The 21,301-nt window shown below is 48.3% G+C and overlaps 2 protein-coding genes across 2 annotated transcripts; one reads left to right on the top strand and one right to left on the bottom strand.

The window, feature by feature from the left end:
• The first annotated feature begins 358 nt into the window (after window positions 1-358).
• DHRS7B (dehydrogenase/reductase 7B) lies at window positions 359-6,296 on the top strand. The gene is made up of 6 exons (XM_060260782.1): window positions 359-539; window positions 1,501-1,616; window positions 2,767-2,977; window positions 3,258-3,350; window positions 4,765-4,917; window positions 5,262-6,296. The coding sequence occupies exons 1-6, from the start codon at window positions 389-391 to the stop codon at window positions 5,465-5,467; spliced, it is 930 nt and encodes a 309-aa protein (XP_060116765.1). The 5' UTR covers window positions 359-388; the 3' UTR covers window positions 5,468-6,296.
• Window positions 6,297-11,084: 4,788 nt separating this feature from the next.
• Window positions 11,085-21,095, bottom strand: TMEM11 (transmembrane protein 11). Its single transcript, XM_060260487.1, has 2 exons — window positions 20,805-21,095; window positions 11,085-12,050 (listed from the first exon to the last, which is right to left on the bottom strand). Exons 1-2 carry the CDS (start codon window positions 20,864-20,866, stop codon window positions 11,534-11,536), a joined length of 579 nt encoding a protein of 192 aa, XP_060116470.1. The 5' UTR covers window positions 20,867-21,095; the 3' UTR covers window positions 11,085-11,533.
• Between the last annotated feature and the right edge of the window lie 206 nt (window positions 21,096-21,301).

The following is a 21,301-nucleotide window of genomic DNA, read 5'->3' as shown; positions in this document are numbered from 1 at the left end:
CAAGCAAAGCACCAAAACCCCCAACCCTCACCCCCGGCAATCACTGAGCACCTCTTGACCAAGCTGGCTGTGGCAGCCATTTATGTGGCACTGGCCACTGCGCTTTCCTAGACCTCTAAAAGGATTTGTTGCAGGCTCAGTAAAACTGATGGCCCTTTCGGCAAGGCAGGACGTGGAAGAAACCCAGAAGACATTTCACCGACTGGTTTCACAGCTCGCTTGCTGTTTACGGGCTGGGTTTTTTACATGCTGCCAGAAGAACCGCTCCTGCAGAGCGGCCGCTGGGGGTTTGTTTAGTTGCATGGGGCTGTTCTGACATAGAAGGCCAGAGAGGGGTCTCACCTGGACAGTGCTTCTTTCTCACAGGAACTGCCACAAAGGAAAGCGGATGGATCTCTCCTCCACGGTCGTCCTCCCACTGCTGCTGGGCGGCTTGGGTGTCTATGGCGTCTTCCGGCTGCTGCAGCAGAGGCGGGCCAAAGCCTACCTCAAAGATGCTGTGGTGGTTATCACTGGTGCCACTTCAGGCCTAGGGAAAGGTAGGTCTTTCAGGACAGTGGGGTATTTTCAACATCCTCACTTCCTGGAAGTTCCTCATCTCACTTCCAGTGGGGTGTTAGTTTTCTTCCTTTCAGAAGCTGAGCTGATTTCCCTCCCTCTGAGCTTGGGAAGCGTTTTAACAGTTAGGAGAATTGAGACCTTAAAGATTGGTTACAGATACAGGAAACAGAGGCTGTGGGAGACCTTCTCAGGGCTTGTCCATGAGTGGAAACCCTATTTCCTGGCCCCTAAAAGCACAGAGGGCCTAGATGGTTTCTCTCTCCCCCCCCACCTCCCCTTTTTCTCCCAGAGGAAAAGCACACAATACCTTCTAAGCCTTCATTATTGCCTACTTAATTCCAAGTTCTTGGCCACAGAGGACTGGAAATATGCATCTTCAGTTGGGGGGGTCAAAGATCAAGCGTTATCTTGAAGTCACTTTGCTACAATAAGTGCTTGACTGGGTAGATCTCAAGGGAACAAACGTCCCTTCCTCCCCCCCCACCACAGCTCATGGGTGAGTGGTGGGGGGGAGGTATAGCAGCTTTAAAAAGGACCCCGCAGTAGGGGCTAGAATAATTGGAGCAGAAAGGACCTGAGTTCATATCCTGTGAAGGTAACTGGGTACTGTTGAGCAAGTCATATTCTCCTCCTCTCAGCTTAACACACCTCAGAAGATGAGAAAAAATGGGACTGTAGCCCCATGAGGCTTCCCTAGGCACTTGGGTTTTTTTACCCATCTGTAGCTCACCAGCAGAGTCTCTGAACTGCAAAACAAAACACAAGATGTGAGCACAAAACAGATGTCTGGAGGTAAAAAGAGGTTATTTGGTGTCACTTCTGGAACGCTTTGCGTGATATCCTTGCATGCCCGTCCGCGAAGCCTAGGAAGGGGGGGGGGGGAGAACGCCAGGCTTCTCCTGACACGCTGTCCTTTCGTTTTACCACTTTGCTGCCAAGAATGTGCCAAGGCTTTCCACGCTGCCGGGTCGAAACTGGTGCTGTGCGGCAGGAACAGCGAGAGGCTGCAGGACCTGTTGCAGGAGCTCTGTGCCTCAGACAGTCATTCCAAGAACGTAAGAATTGGTGAGAGGGGCCAAGAGGCAGAGCCAAGGGGAGAAGGGGGCTAGTTAGCTAGTTGTATTTATGGTCAGTGACCATATTCAAACATGCAATAAGATTTTTTTTTTTTTAAAAAAGACAAAAACATAATAGGCTAGAGATGAGCTGTCCATGTGGAAGGCCCCAAAATCAAATCCTGCCACTTCTGGTTTGAAAAGGGTACCTTAGGAGGCGGGACTGGAAGCAATCTCTCCCCTCCCGGAGAGCCTCCACCCAGTGGAGGAGGTGCTGCTGGGCTCCCGCTTTAAAACAAACAAACATCACTATCTAAATGTTATAGAGCGGATAAACAGTCCTAGCCAGCGTGGGGCATGGTCCAGAAATCTCAGCTTCGCCAACCAATGTTGGCACTCCCCTAAGAGAGACAGTAAATGCTTGTGACAGTCAGCTAATTCTGTGTTACAGAAGGAAGCACTTCTTCATTTCCTTTCCTGTCTTGAGCCCTCCTGCTGATCCATTTCGCTTACCGACTCCCAAATTCTTATATCATCGGAGGAAGTGAAGAACATTTCCTTGTCCCATGCAACAGTTTTCTAGAACAGTCCTGCACATTTTTCTTGTCTCTTGACTTGCTTATGAGCACCCACAAAGATAGATTCAAGTGTGCAGCTGCATTGGTCCGAAGCAAAAGAACCAAGTTTTAAGACCAGTAAAGTTTAATTCTGGATATACGTTTTCAGCTTTCATATAAGCTGAAATGTGTGTGCACATGAAAGCTTATACTCAGAATTAAACTTGTTGGTTTTAAAGGCACCACTGGACAAAAAGCCAAACTTTGTTTTATGAGCACCCAGTTATCATGTGGCTGAACAGGTATTTCCCTAATCATATGAACATATAAAGCTGCCTTATACTGAATCAGACCCTCAGTCCATCCAAGTCAGTATTGTCTACTCAGACTGGCAAGCGGCTCTCCAGGGTCTCAAGCTGAGGTTTTTCACGCCTACCTGCCTGGACCCTTTTTAGTTGGAGATGCCAGGGATTGAACCTGGGACCTTCTGCTTACCACTGAGTCACTGTCCCTCCCCCAAATCGGTCTCCATTGCGTCTCTCAGACTGATTTGGATAATAGTATATGCTCTCTTTCTCTGTTTTAAAAAACAGCCCCATAAACATCACACTGTGACCTTTGACCTCTCCGACACCAAAGCTGTGGTCAGAGCTGCAGAGGAGATCTTGAAGCACATGGATCATGTGGACATCTTGATCAACAACGCTGGGATCAGCTATCGAGGCACCATAGCAGACACAGTGGTAGAGGTGGACAGGAAAGTAATGGAAACCAATTACTTTGGCCCTGTTGCTTTGACAAAAGGTAAGAACATAAGAGAAGCCGTGTTGGGTCAGGCCAGTGGCCCATCCAGTCCAGCACTGAGTGGTTTTTTGCTCCAACCAGACAAGATGGTTGAAAGGGCTTCTTGAGAGAACGTCCCAGGACAGAATAAATTATGCCATTCAGTTTCCATGACTTGGGGAAGGAATTTGGGGAGGGATGGAAACGGATCAGTGCAACGAGGCTGGGTTGAAGCAAGGCCCTTGGGGAAGAAACCAAATCCAAGTGCCTGTGACCCCCCCCTGCCTTTCTCTCTCCTTAGCCCTCCTGCCCTCTATGATCAAGAGGAGGCAAGGACACATTGTGGCCATCAGCAGCGTCCAGGGCAAAATTGCTATTCCTTTCCGCTCTGCCTGTAAGTCCAACTGCATGAGGGTTGGGGTGGGGGGGCTGGAAGTGTCAGTGTGCAGATAAACAAAGGCTTAACCTGCAGCAGCAGGTTTACAGACCTCCAGAAGTGGCAGTGTGCAATTCTTAGGGGAAGCAAACCTCCTATACAAGCCTCTGGCTTGCACAAACTACCAGCACTGGGTGGGAAGAGTCATTTCCCATCTCTTACGTCAAGCAGAGCCTGCAGGGGGCCACCCTTCATCACAAAAGCAGCTGCTTTACTACAGTTGTGTTGAGAGGTGCCAACAATGAAGTGTCCTGCTCAAAAACAGGGTCCTGGCATTTTGTTACCTCTAGAAGGGGTCCCTGTCAGACACACTATTGTAACCCACTGCTGTTGGGCTGGGAAAAATGGTGAGGACTCGCCTACGATTGAGTGGGGAGTGGATCTTTTTCACTTTGCCCATTTTCCTGCCCTTCTCCACTGTGGGCTCAAACAGGTCAAAGGACGGATCGCATGTTCTCTCTGTAAAACAGAAATTGCAGGGGCAGTTTACCTTGAGGCCATGCACATAAGAGGATTAACCCTTCAACTACCACTAGGTTTCTGTTTGAGGCCAGGTTCCTGTTGTTTAGGTCTTTCATGGATACTTTTAAAAAATGCTCTCTTTTCTCCTTTGGGATGCTAACTGCAGAGCAGAAGAATCCAGTTTCAGATAGCAAAATGGGAGTTGAAGGGTTACACCACCTCCTCTCTCTCTCTTCCCCAGTTGGCCCCCAGTTGCCCACAAGTTAAAATTTTATGGGGAAATAGAAATGCCTCATTTCCCAGGCGCTACACTTTGCAGTCCTCCCATAGGTACCCATCACCACACAAAAGCACCCTGCTCCTTAATGCAGTTCCAAATTCTGCCATCTGAATTCTGCAATCCGCTTGAATTGGATAGCTAATCGCAGTATTGTCATTATTTAACTTCAGGACTCTGAGGTTCTCAGTACAGGTATCTGATCTCTCTCCCAGTTCTCAAATAGAGAGGAATGGCAGGCATCTGTTCTCGTTATTGGTCTTCCCAGCGAAGACTGTGTTCTGTTAAAGCTTGTAACAAAACATCTGCAGTTCGGCACAAAGCCATACATTCCAAAGAAGAGCATGCTAGATTTGAGCTGAATCATACTTGAGGCACTGGCTCCCTGAGGTCGTTCCTTATCTGTAAAATGGGAATAAAGACCTACCTCACCAGGCTGACAGAATAACCATCACAGAGAATCCTTTTTTTTTTCTTTTTGAGCAGCAACAGTTTTGAAACTTAAGCCTCTTGCGAAGCCGTAGTGGCATAAAAGGCTCTTAAACAGGAAAGGGGGAGGGGGAAAAAACCCTTTTGAAACTATTGCTGTTCCATGTGTGATGGAGCTTACATGCCCCTCTTGTGCTTTGCCAGATGCTGCCTCCAAACATGCCATCCAAGCCTTTTTTGACTGCCTGCGAGCAGAAGTGGAGCAGTACGGTCTAAATGTGACAGTCGTGAGCCCCGGCTACATTCAGACAAACTTGTCAGTGAATGCCATCACGGGCAATGGATCCCAGTATGGAGGTAAGAACTGATTTTGCTCAGAGAGCTCATATGGATGTACTGAGATGCTGCAGGCAGGGGACGGAACCATAAACCTTATAAAACCTTAGCTCAAGTTCAGAAATGATGGTGTGAGAACCAGTCTGGACTGGGCTTGCCTTGTTTCATTCCTGGGTACCTCAATCCTATTTTTAACATAAAAATTACTTTCCTTCCCTCTCCATCCCTGCCTGATCCTTGAACCTGAGCTTGGCTTTCTGATCTCACTTTCCCCTTAAGCTGATCGAAAGCTATGAGAGGTTGCATAATGTGGCCGTAACAGAGTCCTACCTTCCACTCAAGGCCTTCCTTTTTATTCTTCGCAGTGATGGACAAGGCTACCAGCCAAGGCCAGGGAGCCATGGAGGTGGCTCAGGAGGTCCTCAGTGCTGTGGGGAAGAGGAAGAAGGAGGTGCTGGTTGCAGGGCTTACACCATCATTGGCCGTGTACCTGCGAACGCTCTTCCCCAGGCTCTTCTTCACCTTCATGGCAGCCAGAGCCCGGAAAGAGAGGAAAACCAAGGAGTCGTAGCCCTCCTTCGCCCAGCTCTTCCAAGCACAGACTGTAAGAGGCCACCAGCTGTTGGAATTTAAGGATCTGCCGGACATCTGGACTTCAGCAATTCTTCTTAACATATCCTATTTTGACATGTGAGGTTGGCTGCCCTCTTAAGGAAATTTTCCTGGGACCAATAGCAGGAAGAGACTTAAGACTACGAAGATCTTTTGCAGGGAACGAAGCTCATTTTTCACTCTGCTTTGCCTGCGCTTGTCGCTTAGGCTCACGCGCTTGTGAGGGAAGGGAGTCCAGGCTGTGAGTTCCCTGTTTTCTGATATCTGCCTGCTGACAAAAGGAAGTTGTCCCAGGATGCATCTCTGTGCTGACAGGAGAGCAATTGAGCTAAAGTTCATGGTGCCCACTCTGTGCCCCAAGACACCAGTTAGCCTGAGCCACCAAAGCCCTGCTTGTAGCTGCAGCCTGTTATTTGGTGGTATTCTCCAAATTATGCTAAGCACTGCGCTTGTCCTTGGCAGAAGGGAAGGATGGGGAGGGGCTTTATATATGACCTCTTAGAAGCACGTTGCTCAAGAATTCAGATGGGAAAACGCAGCTTTCTTCCCCATCTAGCCCCAACTTCCTAGGTGGGTTAAAACAGCTATATTAAAGTAGAAATCATGAATATTCTTCACAAACACTGTGCCATCATGACGAATTTAATACACAGGCTAGAATCCCACCATCCTGGGACTGGTGTCTAGGAACCTAGCACAGCTACCCAGTTTCCCCCAAGGTTCGTTCTGCCTGTCCGTGATGCCCTGTATCGGAGCAGTTCTGGAATAAAGGTGATTGGGAAAACTTCTACCTGTCCTTCCACAGCACATAACTGGCATTTACCAAGACTTGTAACTTACCAACAAACTCAAGCGAAGCTTAGTTTGAGGGGTGGAATTCAGAACTACTTATCCAGGCTATTTCAGTATCTGAAAATGGTTTAAATTTTCACCTCTGTGCAGGGCCCTGGTGCCTAGAGAACAGGAAGCAGCTGGTTTGCATTAGGTCAACAACATGTATACAACCCCCCTTTGGTATTCTTTCATCCTGAGTCTATAATACCCTTAGAACAAAGTGGCACCTTTAAGACCAATGGAGTTTACTTCTGGAATATGCTGGTCTTAAGGGTGACTCAAACTTTGTTCCGTTGCTTCAGACAAACATGGCTATACCGCCTGAATTTTACCCTTGTATTCAGTCTGACAAATTACACATTTTTTTCAGGCCTGGCTCTTGCAAAAAGAAATTGCTTGTAGTAAATACACACAATATGTCTGCACAATTCAACAGTGGCATGTTTCAACTTCTTCCACCCATGGTCTCTAAATTGCACACAGAACAATAAGATCAGAAATCCTTGCACCATTCACATCCTGTGATCGCTCTCTCATGCTCCTAGTGTGACTATAAATAGCAAAAACAGTTATCTCAGTGTTTTAATTTTGAGCATAAGTAAATTAATATTGATACCACTATCTATTCCAAGCAGAAAATACACAGCTGTGTTTCTGGCCCAGATAAGTTTGTCAGTCCTAAAGGGAAACAAGTTTGCTTTTATTTCAGTTTATTTATGCACCACCTTTCAACAAACCCCCATGGCAGTTAATGGAAGTTCAGCACCAGATAATTGTAAAAAAACTCCCACATTTCAGAGCTCCTAATCCACAAGCCAACAATAGCAAGAGCCTACTTTGCCTGCTGTGCATGTGTCTTTGCTAACAGTAACTGCAGTCTTCAACCCTTAGCCAAACTGACCTACTGAACAGACACAAGGGGCAAGCTCTTTGCTGGCTGCACCAGATTCCAAAGGCTAAAGATAGTCTGAGAGTTTTGGCTCTGCCCTTGAGGGATGTAGTTTCAAGGTCACAGCCTTCCCCACACAGAGGTTGTGTTGCAGCAACCATGTTTAGAGAGGGGATAGACATGTCTCTGGGCAGCTCAGGTTTCACAGTCTTGTTCTCAAGTTCAAATCTTGCACTGAAACTCAGGTGAGGGCTTGCAGAGATACTTTTAAAAATTACAGCAAAGAATTGGTGGAAATCACTAGTTGGAACAAAAGCGCATGAAACTGCTCTTGAATGGAAAACACATGCATGAGGGTAGAATAATATGATGGTTCTACATTAAGTTTTTCCTTTTTAACATTTACTTACACTGCAGGTTTGGTTTGTTCCTGGCAATCTACTCAGTCTAAGGCAGGGGTATCAAACTCATTTGCTGGGAGGGCTGGATCTGACATAAATGGGACTTTGTGGGGCCGAGCCCTGCGTGTCCTAAAATATAAATGCCAAATAGAGACTTATAGAGGACAAAAGCCAACACAATTAAAGATACCATTTTTTAACTTTAAAAAACGCAAACATGCTTAATACTCTTGCAATACTTTGTTTAAAACAAAGTGGGGATAGTGGAATTTTGCAATGCAATTTTTAAAATAAAACATCAAGGAAACGCACAAGGATCACAGTCAAAACTTTAAAAAAACCCCAACCGCTCTCAGCCTGGGAAAACATGAAATGGCAAGGCTTGCAAGCTTCTCTCCCCCCCCCCCCCCACCCCGTCTACTCAGATTTGCAATAACTCTCCCGTGTAATATCCCCCTTTGGCTGTGGGTTCCCAAGTTAGAAGACTCACTAGGCACTAGTTCTCACTCCACTGAGAAGAGACAAAGCTGGCTCAAAGCATCAATGCTTGGTTTGCAATGACGCAACCCCAGGAAGCTTCAGCTGGCCATAGGAACACTGGGAAGTTCCTCTCCATTGAAACACACAGACAAAATTGCAAGGAAAACGTGGAGTGGATTTTCTGTTCATGTCTGCTCTGCCCAGAAGCCCGAAAAGAAAATCCATTCCGCATTTTCTTTGCAGCTCTGCAAAGAGAAGGCAGGAGCTGGGAACCTCCTGGGCAGCCTTGGAGCTTCACAGGGTGAGGACAGGAGGAGGGGGGCGGGGAGAGAAGAGAGCCTCAAGGGCCTGATTGAAGCCCTGGGCGGGGTGGGTTGACCCGCGGGCTGCACATTTGACACCCCTGGTCTAAAGCATACTTTGCCCACTTCAGACACAACTACAAGCTGCAGATCGTTTCAGGGTAGCCATGTTGGTCTGCAGGAGAAGAGCTAGATTTGAGTCCAGGAGCACTTTGAAGATCAAAAAGATTTTCATGGTATTAAGTTTTCAAGGGTCAGATAATGAAAGTATGACCCTTGGACATTTCTACCAGGGCTCCCCAACCGTTTTGTGCCTGCGGGAACCTTTGGAATTCTCACACAATGTTGTGGATACAACCACCAAAAAAAAGCCACCCCGAGCCTGCTTCGGTGGGGAGGGCAGGATAAATTAAACAAGCATAAACAAAATGGCTGCCATCACTTACCTTCAGTCATGCAGTCAAATCACATCTCCAACGGCCCATCAGAAGCCTTGCTAGCAAAAGCCCCAGATGGCCCCTCTTACTTTCTACAAACACTTGGCCGACACCTGGCTCCTACCCTGAAAATCCCTTTGGTCTCTAAGGCACCGCTAGAATCAAATCTAGCTCAACTACAAACTGCGATTTGTTTCCAAAAGCAGGAAGCCTACTATCTCCACCTAGTTAAGTAGAGTGTTCAGCTCCTGACATTTCCTGGCTCATTCACAGTCTGAACAAATGGGAGACCTGTGACATGCAAACGCACCCAGCCCACTGCACTAGCCGTTACAGAATGGGAAGGGAAACTAGAGGCTGCCCCCACCCTCCATACTTTGAGCTGCTCTTGAGAACTGGACAGCTGATACAGCAGTATGCAGTTAAGGCAACCAACAGTGCAGATTTACAGAGCTGAGCTTTCTGCCTAAGACTGCGTTGATAAATTGTACTCAGTTAAAAACCAGTGACTGAACAAGGCCACTGATGTCAGAACAAGCTGTCAGCCTCCCGCCTCGCCTGCTCTGAGACTTGCATTTCATTGCTACTGACTTAAAACTAAATCCAACACCACATGTTACCAGAAAAGGCCGCCCAGCAAAAGGGAAGCTGAGCCCACTGCCAACAAAGGTTTTCATTAGGCTGCCATCGGAGGGGAGTTGCAGGCTGTGAAACTGTAGGGAGGCTATTCACTTGCCTTATTGCATAGCATGATTTTTAATATCCTGATGATAGTTTCTGCAGTAAAACAACAACATGGGATCACAGTTCATATTACAGCAATTACAAACAAACACTGCTATGCTGGCTCACGCATCTAGCGAAACTTTCTCAAGTTTTTTGGCACATTATAAAAAAGTACAACCCAACAATGTTTCTCAATAATTTTTGTCGCATTGTAAAAAAGTAAAACCCAACAATATTACAAAGAAAAGTCCATCCAATGGGCATGTGGTTATCGGTTCATTTAATCAAAGCCTTCCGCAGGAGTATTCCTACTTATTGCAAAGTGAGCAATCTTTTGATACAATTCAGTCTGTATACTGGGACCAAGCCAGTCCTTAACCCAGGGGTGTCAAATGTGCAGCCCACAGGCTGCATCAAGCCCCCAGAGGGCTCCTATCAGGCCCTCGAGCAACTTCGCCTTCTCTTGCTTCCTTCTGCAGCTCAGTTTGCTTTGCCAGGCTTGCTCAATCGTAGTAATCTCTGTCCTTTATAAAGTTTATATCTCTGCTACCCGGCATTCCATTTTATGACACACACGGCCTGACCCAAGAAGGTCTCTTTTATGCCAAATCCGGCCCTTGCAACGAATGAGTTCAACACCCCTGCCTTCACCTCTTCTTTAACCAGATGCAAAAGCCTTCTGAATTTTCCTGGCAAAAGGCTCTCTGCAACCTATTTATTTTTTACAAAATTATTAGTTTCAATGCCACTTAAGGATTTATATCTATATTAGGAGCAAACCAAGTTCGGAACCTCTTCTTTAACCAGATGCGGCAAAAGCCTTCTGAATTTCTCCGGCAAATTGCTCTCTACAAAAAGCTTGAAAACTAACCCTACTTAAAGGAAAACCATTGTAGGGAAGAGAGTAATTTGCCAGCAAAGTTTTGATTTGCTATTCAGAGCATGGGAACTTGGGAAAAAGTCAGGTAACAGTGGCTGTTGCCACCTCAGCTTTAAGCTCACCGAAATTTGCCATTTAAAGACTCCTAACTGGGAGTTAGTCCCAGCGGGCTCAACAGTATCGCCTGCTGACCTGCCAGGTGCTAACTGAGCTGTGAACACCCAGTCATTTTATAGATTGAGCTGAGGCATAATGAAGTATTGGAAGTCTCTCATTTTTCACCCTTTGGCTCCTGCTTTGCAAGGTTTTACTTTTGGGTGGGAAGGCAGGTGAGCTACTGCAATAACTTGGAGTTTACTTCAATATTCCAGCAGCGCTAATGCAGGGAAATTGGGGGTGAGGGGTTGAGCATGTAAGAGGGCTTCTCCTGACAATTCAACAGCAGTGCTAGATACCGTACAGGAAAGCTACAGCCCCAGGCCCAGCATCCCTCGTTTCAGCCCAGGACAAGTCCCACCCTCTAGCTCTGGGTTCTCAAAACTGCTATCAGTTGAAGCATCCCTGAAAAAAGCAGTTCTTTTCAAGAGCAGTCTTGGCACCAAAGGGGGGTGGGGAGAAAGCAAGACCTTTTCTTTTTTTTTTAAATTCTCATCCTTTAATGAATGGTCAGTGAACTTTGAGCTGGTTCTGTAGAATACAATTAAACAATATACTTAAATGTTTCTCAAAAAAAAGAGAGAGAAAAGAAAAAGCTTACAACCCCCCTCCCGCTTTCCTACGCCCCGTTTCTGTTCATTGACATTCCGTGATCAACTTTGGCTCCCACAGTGTCCTGTTTCACAGCAGATTCACATCCGGGGCATAAGAGAAGACTGAACGTTCCCCCATTTTGCTGCACCAATCAGTGACGTGTCGTTTTTGTTTCTAAAACATAACAAGTGGGATAAACCAAACCGCTTCCCCGGGTGCCCACCAAGAAGGGGGGGGGGGGAATCAATCGTTAACTGTGGGAGCCTTTTTTTAAATACGTTCTCTTTCGTGTCTTTTGTGGGTTCCTCCTTTCCCCAGCTGCACAATCATACGGCGTAGAGTTCATAAATCTTCTTTACACAGTACACCAGGGCAGCCAGCGCTATCGTGTTATGCAGTCTCTTTCTGTGGAGGTCGTCCTTCCTCACCAGAACCACAGGAGTGGAGGAGGTGAGCGTATGCAGGGGCAAGCGGGAGAGTTTATAGGCATTGTACTCCACCTGGTACTTGCAGCAGGGGTCAAATTGCCAGGAGATCCCATAAAGGGTGCAGCAGGCTATGCTCAACACGCCGGCAGGCAAGGAGATGTAGTGGGAATAATCTGCTGGGAGGACCAGCGGGGTGAAGAGGCAGGCAGTGCCTGCCAACACGGCTGTCTTGTGCAGGCAGTTGCCAACAGTGATCCAGCGGGCCGTCTCGTCCCCGATACGTGTGGGCTCAATAACAATGTATTTGTACTGGGCCTCCAAGGCCTGCTCCAGCTCGTATTCAAACTGGTCCTGAGCGTTTTCCCCGTTGTAGATTTCATGAACTATGTAACAGTCCGTGGCAGACAAGGCAACCCTGTGGGAAGAAAGACAAGAATTGAACTTGGAGACTCACCAACCAGCATTCCTCTCAGCTAAGCCTCGTCTGCATTATCGCCTGTGAACCTCCTGAGCTTCCCGCACTGAAGACAGTGAAAAGCTTGCGCTCGGATGGATTTATATTTCCACAGGCTGCGGAATTTCAAGACTCGCTTTGTGAGATGACCTTGGGCATAGGGGCAGATAAAGAGGCCATGAAAATTAGGAACAGATGCAGAGAACTAGGAGCACAGAAACCACTCTCTTGACTACAGGAAGCCTGTCCAATATTCTCGCGTTTCCAAACTTTATGTGCACCTCTCTCACCCACACACACACAATTTCAAACTTTCTTCCTCAGTCCTATGGACAGAAAGCAACAAATACACATCGAAACAGTAGAGCCAGGTCATCCTCTCTTCTACTAGCATTTTATTTTTGCCACCTGGGAATCTCAATGCAAAAAGTAATCTTAAGGTCTGGAAAGGGCTAAAAGCGCAGGACCTGAGAAGCCCATGCCACTGACATTGCTCCGGAAAGGCAAGACCAGAGGCGTGTTTTTCCCCAGAAGTATCCACCGGATGACAAACCATGCAAGTTCTGTGGGATTCTTGGAGAGGGGCAGGTTTCAAGCGAGAGCGAGCAGCTATTCCATTCTGTCACATAGGCCCTTCAGACCCTTCAAAATACCCTGCTGCCAGCATCACACTTTGGGATGCAGAGAGCGTTGATAATCAATTTTGCACTGTTTTAAAGTTGCTGTGTCAGGGGAGAGCTTTATCTGGAGTCCAAGCAACGCCGCAGACCACCTTTGTTAGCAACGGGATGGGACAAAGCTTCAGGGCAGCTGTTTGCTCCCCACACTAGTTTTCTAGACCTTTTCATCCCCCCCCCTAAAAAACAACAACAAAGGAAAGCTTTGTGCTGCATGGAGTTCTGTTTAGCATCTGTCTGGAATGATGTTTGCATCAACTGGCACTTGGAGGGAGAGCACAAGGGGTGGCAGGGCCAGGAGGGGGAATCTTTCTGCCTAAACCGAGGCACAGGCAAGAAACTTGAGGCATGTGTGGGGGAACCCTACTTGTTGCCTTGTGACTACCTCATTTGCAATTAAAAAAAAAATACATGGTTCAAAGGCATTCACCATTTGAAGCTGCCTATGATTGCTGAAGAACTTCCACCCCCTTCCAGAAAGCTGAATGTTGGTATACAACTAGCCAGAGCGCAAGATAATGCTGAACATGAGCTGGTTTAATTGTCTAGCAGTCAGAACTAAAGCACTGTGCAATGTTGGGCTGTGGAAGCTCCAGCGTCAAAGCAGCCTGTGGGGACATCAGGCAGGGCTGACAAGAAGCATGCCCCATAGCAGCCAAGAATCTAAGACTGAAGATTCTCCTGCTTTATTTACTTGCGTGTGCACCTACATGGAACATGCACACACATGCACACCAGAACTCCAGGTGCTTAGAAAAATTGATATACTTCAGAAAACTGGAGAGCCAGTTTGGTGTAGTGGTTAAGTGCATGGACTCTTATCTGGGAGAACCGGGTTTGATTCCCCACTCCTCCACTTGCACCTGCTGGAATGGCCTTGGGTCAGCCATAGCTCTGGCAGAAGTTGTCCTTGGAAGGGCAGCTGTTGTGAGAGCCCTCTCCAGCCCCACCCACCTCACAGGGTGTCTGTTGTGGGGGAGGAAGGGAAAGGAGATTGTGAGCCGCTCTGGGACTCTTCAGAGTGGAGGGCGGGATATAAATCCAATATCTTCTTCTTATTATTTTACCAGTCTGTGTGTGCGCTACTGCATATCTGTATGTTAAGGCTAAAGAGTTTAGTTGCTCCCCCTTCAGCTGGTTGTGACAATCAATTCCAAACCAGCGGAGTCGCTGATGGAAATTCCTCCTAATGGAAGACCCAATGCCTAGGTATGCTAAGCATGTGGGAAAGGAAAATATTAACAATAGTCTTGCAGTCTAAAAACAAGTGACAGCATCTGCTTAGCATGCAAAAAAAAAAAAAGAAGAAATTTCACATTTTAAAATTTCTTTTGGTATCTCCAAAAAGGCACATAAATTGGTGCGTTAATGTGCAACTTTATTTACATTTCATTGATCAGTTAAAAGGTAATAAATCACCTACAGTTTAATTGAAAATTAGGAACAAATTCATATATGTTCACACATACTTTTTCAACATACATTCACAAACGCTGGTGAAAGCTTTCTGGTAAACCACTTCCAAATGGACAAATTTAGAGGCAGTCCGTTTATTAAAAGGAAGATTTAAAAGGACCATAGATATATGAAGAAGAGGGTAGAGTGCCACTGGGGAAGTAGGTTATTTTTTAATTAACTTATTCCTTCCTTTCTCCCCAATAGGGTCCCAAAGCAGCCTACACCAGGGGGTGGCCAAGGGTAGCTCGCCAGATGTTTTTTTGCCTACAACTCCCATCAGCCCCAGCCATTGGCCATGCTGGCTGGGGCTGATGGGAGTTGTAGGCAAAAAACATCTGGAGAGCTACCCTTGGCCACTCCTGCTCTAGTGCAGGGATCCCCAACCCCAAGTCCATGGACCGGTCCTGGTCCGTGGCCTGTTAGCAACTGGGCCGCAGAGTGAGGCAGAGACCCTCACCTACTCCTCATTTAAAGACCCCCATGGGGGGCAGGGATGGGGTGTCGGCATGGGGGCAGCAAAACCCCCAGCACTCCCACCGATCCATGGAAAAATTATCTTCCACAAAACCAGTCCCTGGTGCCAAAAGGGTTGGAGGGCCACTGCTCTAGTAGAAAACCATTTCATTTGAGTGAGGGAAGCTCATAACAATTGCCTTGCCCACCTGCCCACCTTCTGAAAAGCTCAGTGGGCACCAAGGGAACTGGTGGGTGCCATGGCACCCGTAGGCACCACGTTGGAGAACCCTGGTTTAACTCTCCAGATTTTTTTTGCCTACAACTCCCATCAGCCCCAGCCATTGGCCATGCCGGCTGGGGGCTGATGGGAGTTGTAGGCAAAAAAACATCTGGAGAGCTACCATTGGCCACCCCTGCCACTGTTCTCACCTCCATTTTACCCTCACAACACCCCTGTGAGGTAGTTTAGGCCAAGAGCATGTGACTGGGCCATGGCCATCCAGCTTGCACCCATGACAAAGTGTGAATTAGAAACCTCAGACTAGGATCTGAAGACAAACTACTAAACCTCACTATCTTGCCGTTTGGGTCACATGATGCAAATGCAACAGAGCATATGAATCACAGGCGCTTAAGAATTCAATTTCAATAGACCCAACACCACTAGAGGATTTGCTCACTTTATTAGAAATCCAAGTTACAACCAAACCACTATCTGGCACAGCCAAAAGTATACATGAACAAATGAAGCTGCCTTGTACTCAATCAGGCCACTGATCCATCAAGGTCAGTATTGTCTACTCAACAGCTGCTTTCCAGGAACTTGGATAGAGGTCCTTCATTATTACCTACTACCCGATCCTTTTTTACAAGGAATACCAAGTACTGAGCCAGGGACCTTCTGCATGCAAAGCAGATGCTCTGTCACTGAGCCATGGCCCCTCCCCAAATTTTAGGTAGAGTAACCTTGTATAACTCAAGATCCAGCTGAAACTATTATGTCTCAACGTAACCTATAGCTGAACAATGCCACATTATGAAACCAGCACAAGGATTTGACCAAATGGCTTCCAACAGAGCTGCAGCAGCTGGGCGGGAACCGCAGATCAGAGCCAACAGCAGTGGGAAAGTTTTCCCAGAGCATCACTCCACAAGCCGCCATCGTCCGCCCACTAACGTCAGACCACAGGAGTGAAACTTCGGAGAAAAACAGGCACAAGTGTAGACTTCTCACTCCACTTCAAAAGTGACAAGTTCAGACTTGAAGAAAAGTAACTTTCACCCATTAAGAAGTTTGGCCAGCTTAAAAACACACATGGCAGATCAAGTGAATGGCTTTCACACAAGGAAATGAATTTGTGCTCAAGCTTTTCCCTGTCATTTCTTCTACAAACCAAATATCTTTGGTCAGACTGTGAAGAGCACATTAACCTTAAAGACAAAGCTAGGACCATAATCTGGATTTTAGCGGCTACACCAGAAAACAGCGGACACTCCTTGGGGCGTGGAGATGAAAGTAGTAACAATAATCTTAGTATTTATACAGCAATTACAAACAATGCAATAAGGCAGGGGTCCCCAATATGGCACCATGGCACCTGCAGATACCTTTACTAGGACCAACAACTGTTTTGAGAAAATGGGTGTGGCCAGATTTATTTATTTCATTTAATTTCTAACAGATGGGGCTGTTGTCCAGCAGGGCTTCTGACTGGCCACTAGAAATCTGATTGCCTGTGCAAATTAAAATAGTGTTGTTACAAGTGGCAGCTGCCACCCTCAGTGTGGGCCTTATTCTTTCTCCCACTCTTCTTTCCCCGTGCCTTATTAAAAATCACTCCTTTTGGGCTCCCTTTGCATGTGGCTCCACCTCCCATGGTGGCTTTGCGGCTGTACCCACCATCTTCTGTCAGAATTCCAGCAATGACAACAGTCTAAAAAGGGTTGGGGACCCCTGCTATAAGGTAAGTCACATTACGGATGACAGAGGTGAGGTCCAAAAATAGCATCCTGAAGCCTAACTGTTAAGTTCATGGATCAAATGAAACTTAAACCAGGGACTGGCTCCCCTAATTCATGGCTCATGCTCTTAGTTCCCATGCATTATGCTCCACTCTCAAGGATACTGAAAGCTGCACAGGAAACAGCACTTCCATTTGGAAATGTAAAAGTCATAAAAGTGCCTAAAATACTTGCAGATGTCAAACCAGCATTTCAAAGAAGGCCTTGTTGCACTGGTCTTCCTGTGACATCCAAGTCAGCTATAACACTCTGCTCTTTAAGCTCTTGGCCAGTGCACTGAACATACATTCAGCTCCAGCTCTTTGGAGAAGAGAACACCAATTCACTGGATCACTGAGACTCTTGGAATAAGAATCATATCCCAAGACACTGGTCACTGAAATTCTCATTTTTATCAGATGTTTCAATTTCTTTACCATTTACACCTATGAGCCAATGTGCCGACCAGGGGCTCTTCCTGGCATCTAGGCCAACAACAGAAAACAAGGCTGGTCCTGGGATGTGGGTTTTCCAGAATAAGCAGCACAGGAAAACTTCCAGTGCTCTAAATAAAATGTGATTGGATTCTAACCTGCTTATTTTGACATGAACTGAGTAAACACTTTAACAGGCCCAACAGCAATACATACTCGAAATCTCTAAGCTAATATTCATTAGTTCCATTATCAGATTGCCGATTACAATATCCCTCCCACTTTCATAAAGGACTCCTTAGTTCCATGAAATACTTGATCACAGGCAGACTGTCAAATAGCTAACTGACCAGCTTCCCAATTTCAGGGTGGTCTGAGATACTGGCCCCATTAAATTTCACCTGATTCTATCCTGTTATGTTTTATTTATATGTCACTCTCCTGACACTTAACTGTCTCACGGCAGGGACAGAGCCTTTCAGATTTGCTGCCCCAAAACACTACAAAGCAGTTTCTGGAGCTTTCTGTTGATAAGAAATCTGGCTTCTTGCAGTGAGAACCTGGCCACCTAGCAAAGAATGAATGGAACAGCATCTGCTACAAAAGACACACAAACTTCACGGTAATTTGATGAATACCAGATCTCTTCTTCAGCCAAGCTGCATTTCTGGCATCCAAAGATATGCAGGTTTTGCCAGGATGATGATAACCAAAGTCCCAAATGAGCACTCCCAGCTTCCCAGTAGAAAGAAGTCAACACACAACGAAACGGAAGAGATTTTCAATCAGAAAGATCTGAACACATCACACCGCTAGCTCAGCTGCATGTAAGCTAAGAGCTACTCCCATCAACCCCTGCTGTGCTTGTGGAAACAAAGATAATACTGAATGCCTGTTATAGGCCCCAGTTATTAGATAACTACTCCATATTACAAACATCTACACCACTGCTGACATTCCTGTGGTAAATGCTAATCACGACTTGCTACTTTAACTTTGGTTAAGATCTACCTAAAAAAGCAGTGGAAATTATATCTCCTGGTGCCATAATAGAAAATAATGCAACTAGTAAAAATCACAGAAGTTTCTCAGAACCTCTGAACGAGAATGCAAATGCAACAGTAAAGTTAGCTGCAGTTCTCAGATACTGCTTTGTACATACCAATGGTTTGGAAGCTAGCTAACGCAGAACAGAAGGTGTACAACTTCATGCCAAGAACTTCAGAAGTTAACCCCTGGAAGTTTTAATACAAATCACTGGGAGAGAGCAGAATATCAGCAAACTCATGTTGTCCCTTCTTATTGCACTTGCTATGGACTTGATGGCTTAAAGGGTAGAAATGACAAAGGCAACGGCAACAAAGTTCATTCAGTTCCATCTCAACCCCTTCCAAATCCAAAACAATGCATCAACACCCTCAAAATGCAAATCACTCAACCACTACTAACAGCTGGGCACAAAGAGGTCACTTCAGAGGACTTTAGGGGAGTATTTACAGGCCTGCACAAACAGATCACAAGAGTATCCAAGAACATTTACAACAGCAGCTCTTGTGAAGTGTAAAAGCCCCCTCTAAGTAACAGTCCAGTTTTAAACTGACCTTCCTTTGCCTGCTTCCTCCCCATTTCAGTGGAGAAACTTACCCTCCAGCCGAGCCCTGCATCTGTGGGGAACTTGCATCAAAACCAAGCCTTCGAGGCGACTCCTGGGTCACCACCACCTCTCCTTTGACCTTCCTTTCCTCTGCCTGCAGGCCCACAGCCTGTCCTCTGCCCCCCTCCCAGACAGCCACCCCGAAACTTTATCCTCATCATCACCCCCCCAAACCTCCACCTCCTGCCTCCGCCAACCCTCTTGGCATCCCCACCGCCTTCTGCCTCATCTGCACCTCAGCTCCTTCCATGCCCTTGGATCGCCTCAGGCTCCATCTGCTGAGATGCCCTCTTTTCCTCACACATGGTGTGTGTGGGAGGGGGGGACGGATCCCAAAGCGACTTGCCCCCAACCCCCTCCCCCAAGCCGCTTACCTCTTTCCTACCGCTTCGCACACACATCTGCGCGCACCACTACCCCTTGAATGGTGCTCAGCACCAACCCAGGCCCCAGCCTCTGCCCCCCCACCCCAAGCATATCATTCACTTTCCCCCTCTAGGATCCCACAACCCTCACCCCCAGCACAGGGTGGATTTGAACTCAGAGCCAACCGACTCCCCAAAGCTCCCCTTCCAATTCCTCCTTCAACTCTGGCTACCCAATCCCCACCACCTCTGCCCTCTCCACATCCCCTCCAGGCCTCAGCCCTGCTGCCCGCCCCCCGCACCACCAACCCATTCCTTGTGCCCCCCCCACAAGGCTCCCTGACCAGCTGCCACCCCATAACCCCCCCCCCCAAAAAACTGGCCACTTTCTGCTTCTGTTCCCCTAAGCCTCCAGGCAGTCCCACCCCAGCTGAAGGGAAGGGAGAGAGAAAGGGCCCCTCATATCCCCCCCACCAACCCACTCCTTGTGTTCCCCCCACAATGCACCCTAGCCAGCTGCCACCCCACAAACACCCCCCCAAAAAACTGGCCACTTTCTGCTTCTGTTCCCCTAAGCCTCCAGGCAGCTGAAGGGAAGGGGGGGAGAAAGGGCCCCTCATATCCCCCCACAAGGCACCCTGGCCAGCTGCCACCCCACAAACACCACCCCCCACTTTCTGCTTCTGCTCCCCCAGCTGAAGGGAAGGGCCCCTCATACCCCCCCACCAACCCATTCCTTGTGTCCCCCCACAAGGCACCCTGGCCAGCTGCCACCCCACAAACACCCCCCACACACACACACTTTCTGCTTCTGCTCCCCCCAGGCTCCAGGCAGCCCCACCCCAGCTGAAGGGAAGGGGGGCGGAGAAAGGGCCCCTCATATCCCCCCCACCAACCCATTCCTTGTGTCCCCCCACAAGGCACCCTGGCCAGCTGCCACCCCACAAACACCACCCCCACTTTCTGCTTCTGCTCCCCCAGCTGAAGGGAAGGGCCCCTCATACCCCCCCCCACCAACCCATTCCTTGTGTCCCCCCACAAGGCACCCTGGCCAGCTGCCACCCCACAAACACCCCCCCCAAGAAAACTGGCCACTTTCTGCTTCTGTTCCCGTAAGCCTCCAGGCAGTCCCGCCCCAGCTGAAGGGAAGGGGTGGAAGAAAAGGCCCCTCATATCCCCCCCACCAACCCACTCCTTGTGTCCCCCCACAAGGCACCCTGGCCAGCTGCCACCCCACAAACACCACCCCCCACTTTCTGCTTCTGCTCCCCCAGCTGAAGGGAAGGGCCTCTCATACCCCCCCACCAACCCATTCCCCCAGCTGCCACCCCACAAAGTCCCCCCCCCAAAAAACTGGCCACTTTCTGCTTTTGCTCCCCCAGCTGAAGGAAGGAGGAGAGGGAAGGGCCCCTCATACCCCCCCCCACCAACCCATTCCTTGTGTCCCCCCACAAGGCACCCTGGCCAGCTGCCACCCCACAAACACCCCCCCCCCTTTCTGCTTCTGCTCCCCCCAGGCAGCCCCGCCCCAGCTGAAGGGAAGGCCCCCTCATCTCCCCCCAACTCCACGGCCGGGGTCTTTCTCCGCCGACCCCCGAGGCCGCTCCGCAGTCCTCCCGGGGCGAGGGCCTAGGCAAGGGGGGCCAGCAGGCCGGGGCCTCGCCGCTCACCTCTCCCTGCCTCCTCCGCTGGAGCTGCCGGGCCCCGCGCGCCTCCTTCCCCAGGCCGCCATCTTGGAGAGACTCGCTTCGCAAATGTCTCCGCCAAAAGTGGTGAGGGGTGGGGTGGGGGGGAAGAGCTGTGAGGAGAGGGATTGGTACCGCGGGAAGAGCCCCGGGGCCTGACGGGAAAGGTAGTCCTCAGCTGGGAGGACGAGAGCGCTGCGCGGGAATCGGAACGGGGAAGCTTCCCGCCTCACGCTCGAACCACAAACCCCAGAGTGCTTTGCGAGAAGAGGGTTTGCGGGGGAGTTACGCCGCGGGCCTCGCACTCTCTCTCCCTGTTGCCTCGCGGGCTTATGGGAAATGTAGTTGCAATAGAGGTAAAGGCAAGCATAGCAAAGGAAAGAGGACTATAATTCCCAGAAAGCTCAAAAGCCATGCGGTGCCTTTTTACGGACCACGTGGGTGACCGAGCTGGCTCAAAAGAAAGAGGACTCTAGTCCCGC

This window comes from Heteronotia binoei, chromosome 20 (genome assembly GCF_032191835.1).
Source record: "Heteronotia binoei isolate CCM8104 ecotype False Entrance Well chromosome 20, APGP_CSIRO_Hbin_v1, whole genome shotgun sequence".
Classification (NCBI taxonomy): Eukaryota; Metazoa; Chordata; class Lepidosauria; order Squamata; family Gekkonidae; genus Heteronotia; species Heteronotia binoei.
The sequence above is the reverse complement of the archived record's forward strand: the minus strand, read 5'-3'. Positions and strand labels throughout refer to the sequence as shown.

What these genes read in the sequence shown, in the direction of transcription:
- TMEM11 (XM_060260487.1), bottom strand. Translation starts at nt 20,866, where the DNA reads ATGGCGGCCTGGGGAAGGAGGCGCGCGGGGCCCGGCAGCTCCAGCGGA. An exon ending in AGCGGAGGAGGCAGGGAGAG is followed by an intron (nt 12,051 to 20,804) that starts GTGAGCGGCGAG and finishes TTCTTCCCACAG; the next exon opens with GGTTGCCTTGTCTGCCACGG.
- DHRS7B (XM_060260782.1), top strand. Translation starts at nt 389, where the DNA reads ATGGATCTCTCCTCCACGGTCGTCCTCCCACTGCTGCTGGGCGGCTTG. An exon ending in CACTTCAGGCCTAGGGAAAG is followed by an intron (nt 540 to 1,500) that starts GTAGGTCTTTCA and finishes TTTGCTGCCAAG; the next exon opens with AATGTGCCAAGGCTTTCCAC. An exon ending in CAGACAGTCATTCCAAGAAC is followed by an intron (nt 1,617 to 2,766) that starts GTAAGAATTGGT and finishes TTTAAAAAACAG; the next exon opens with CCCCATAAACATCACACTGT.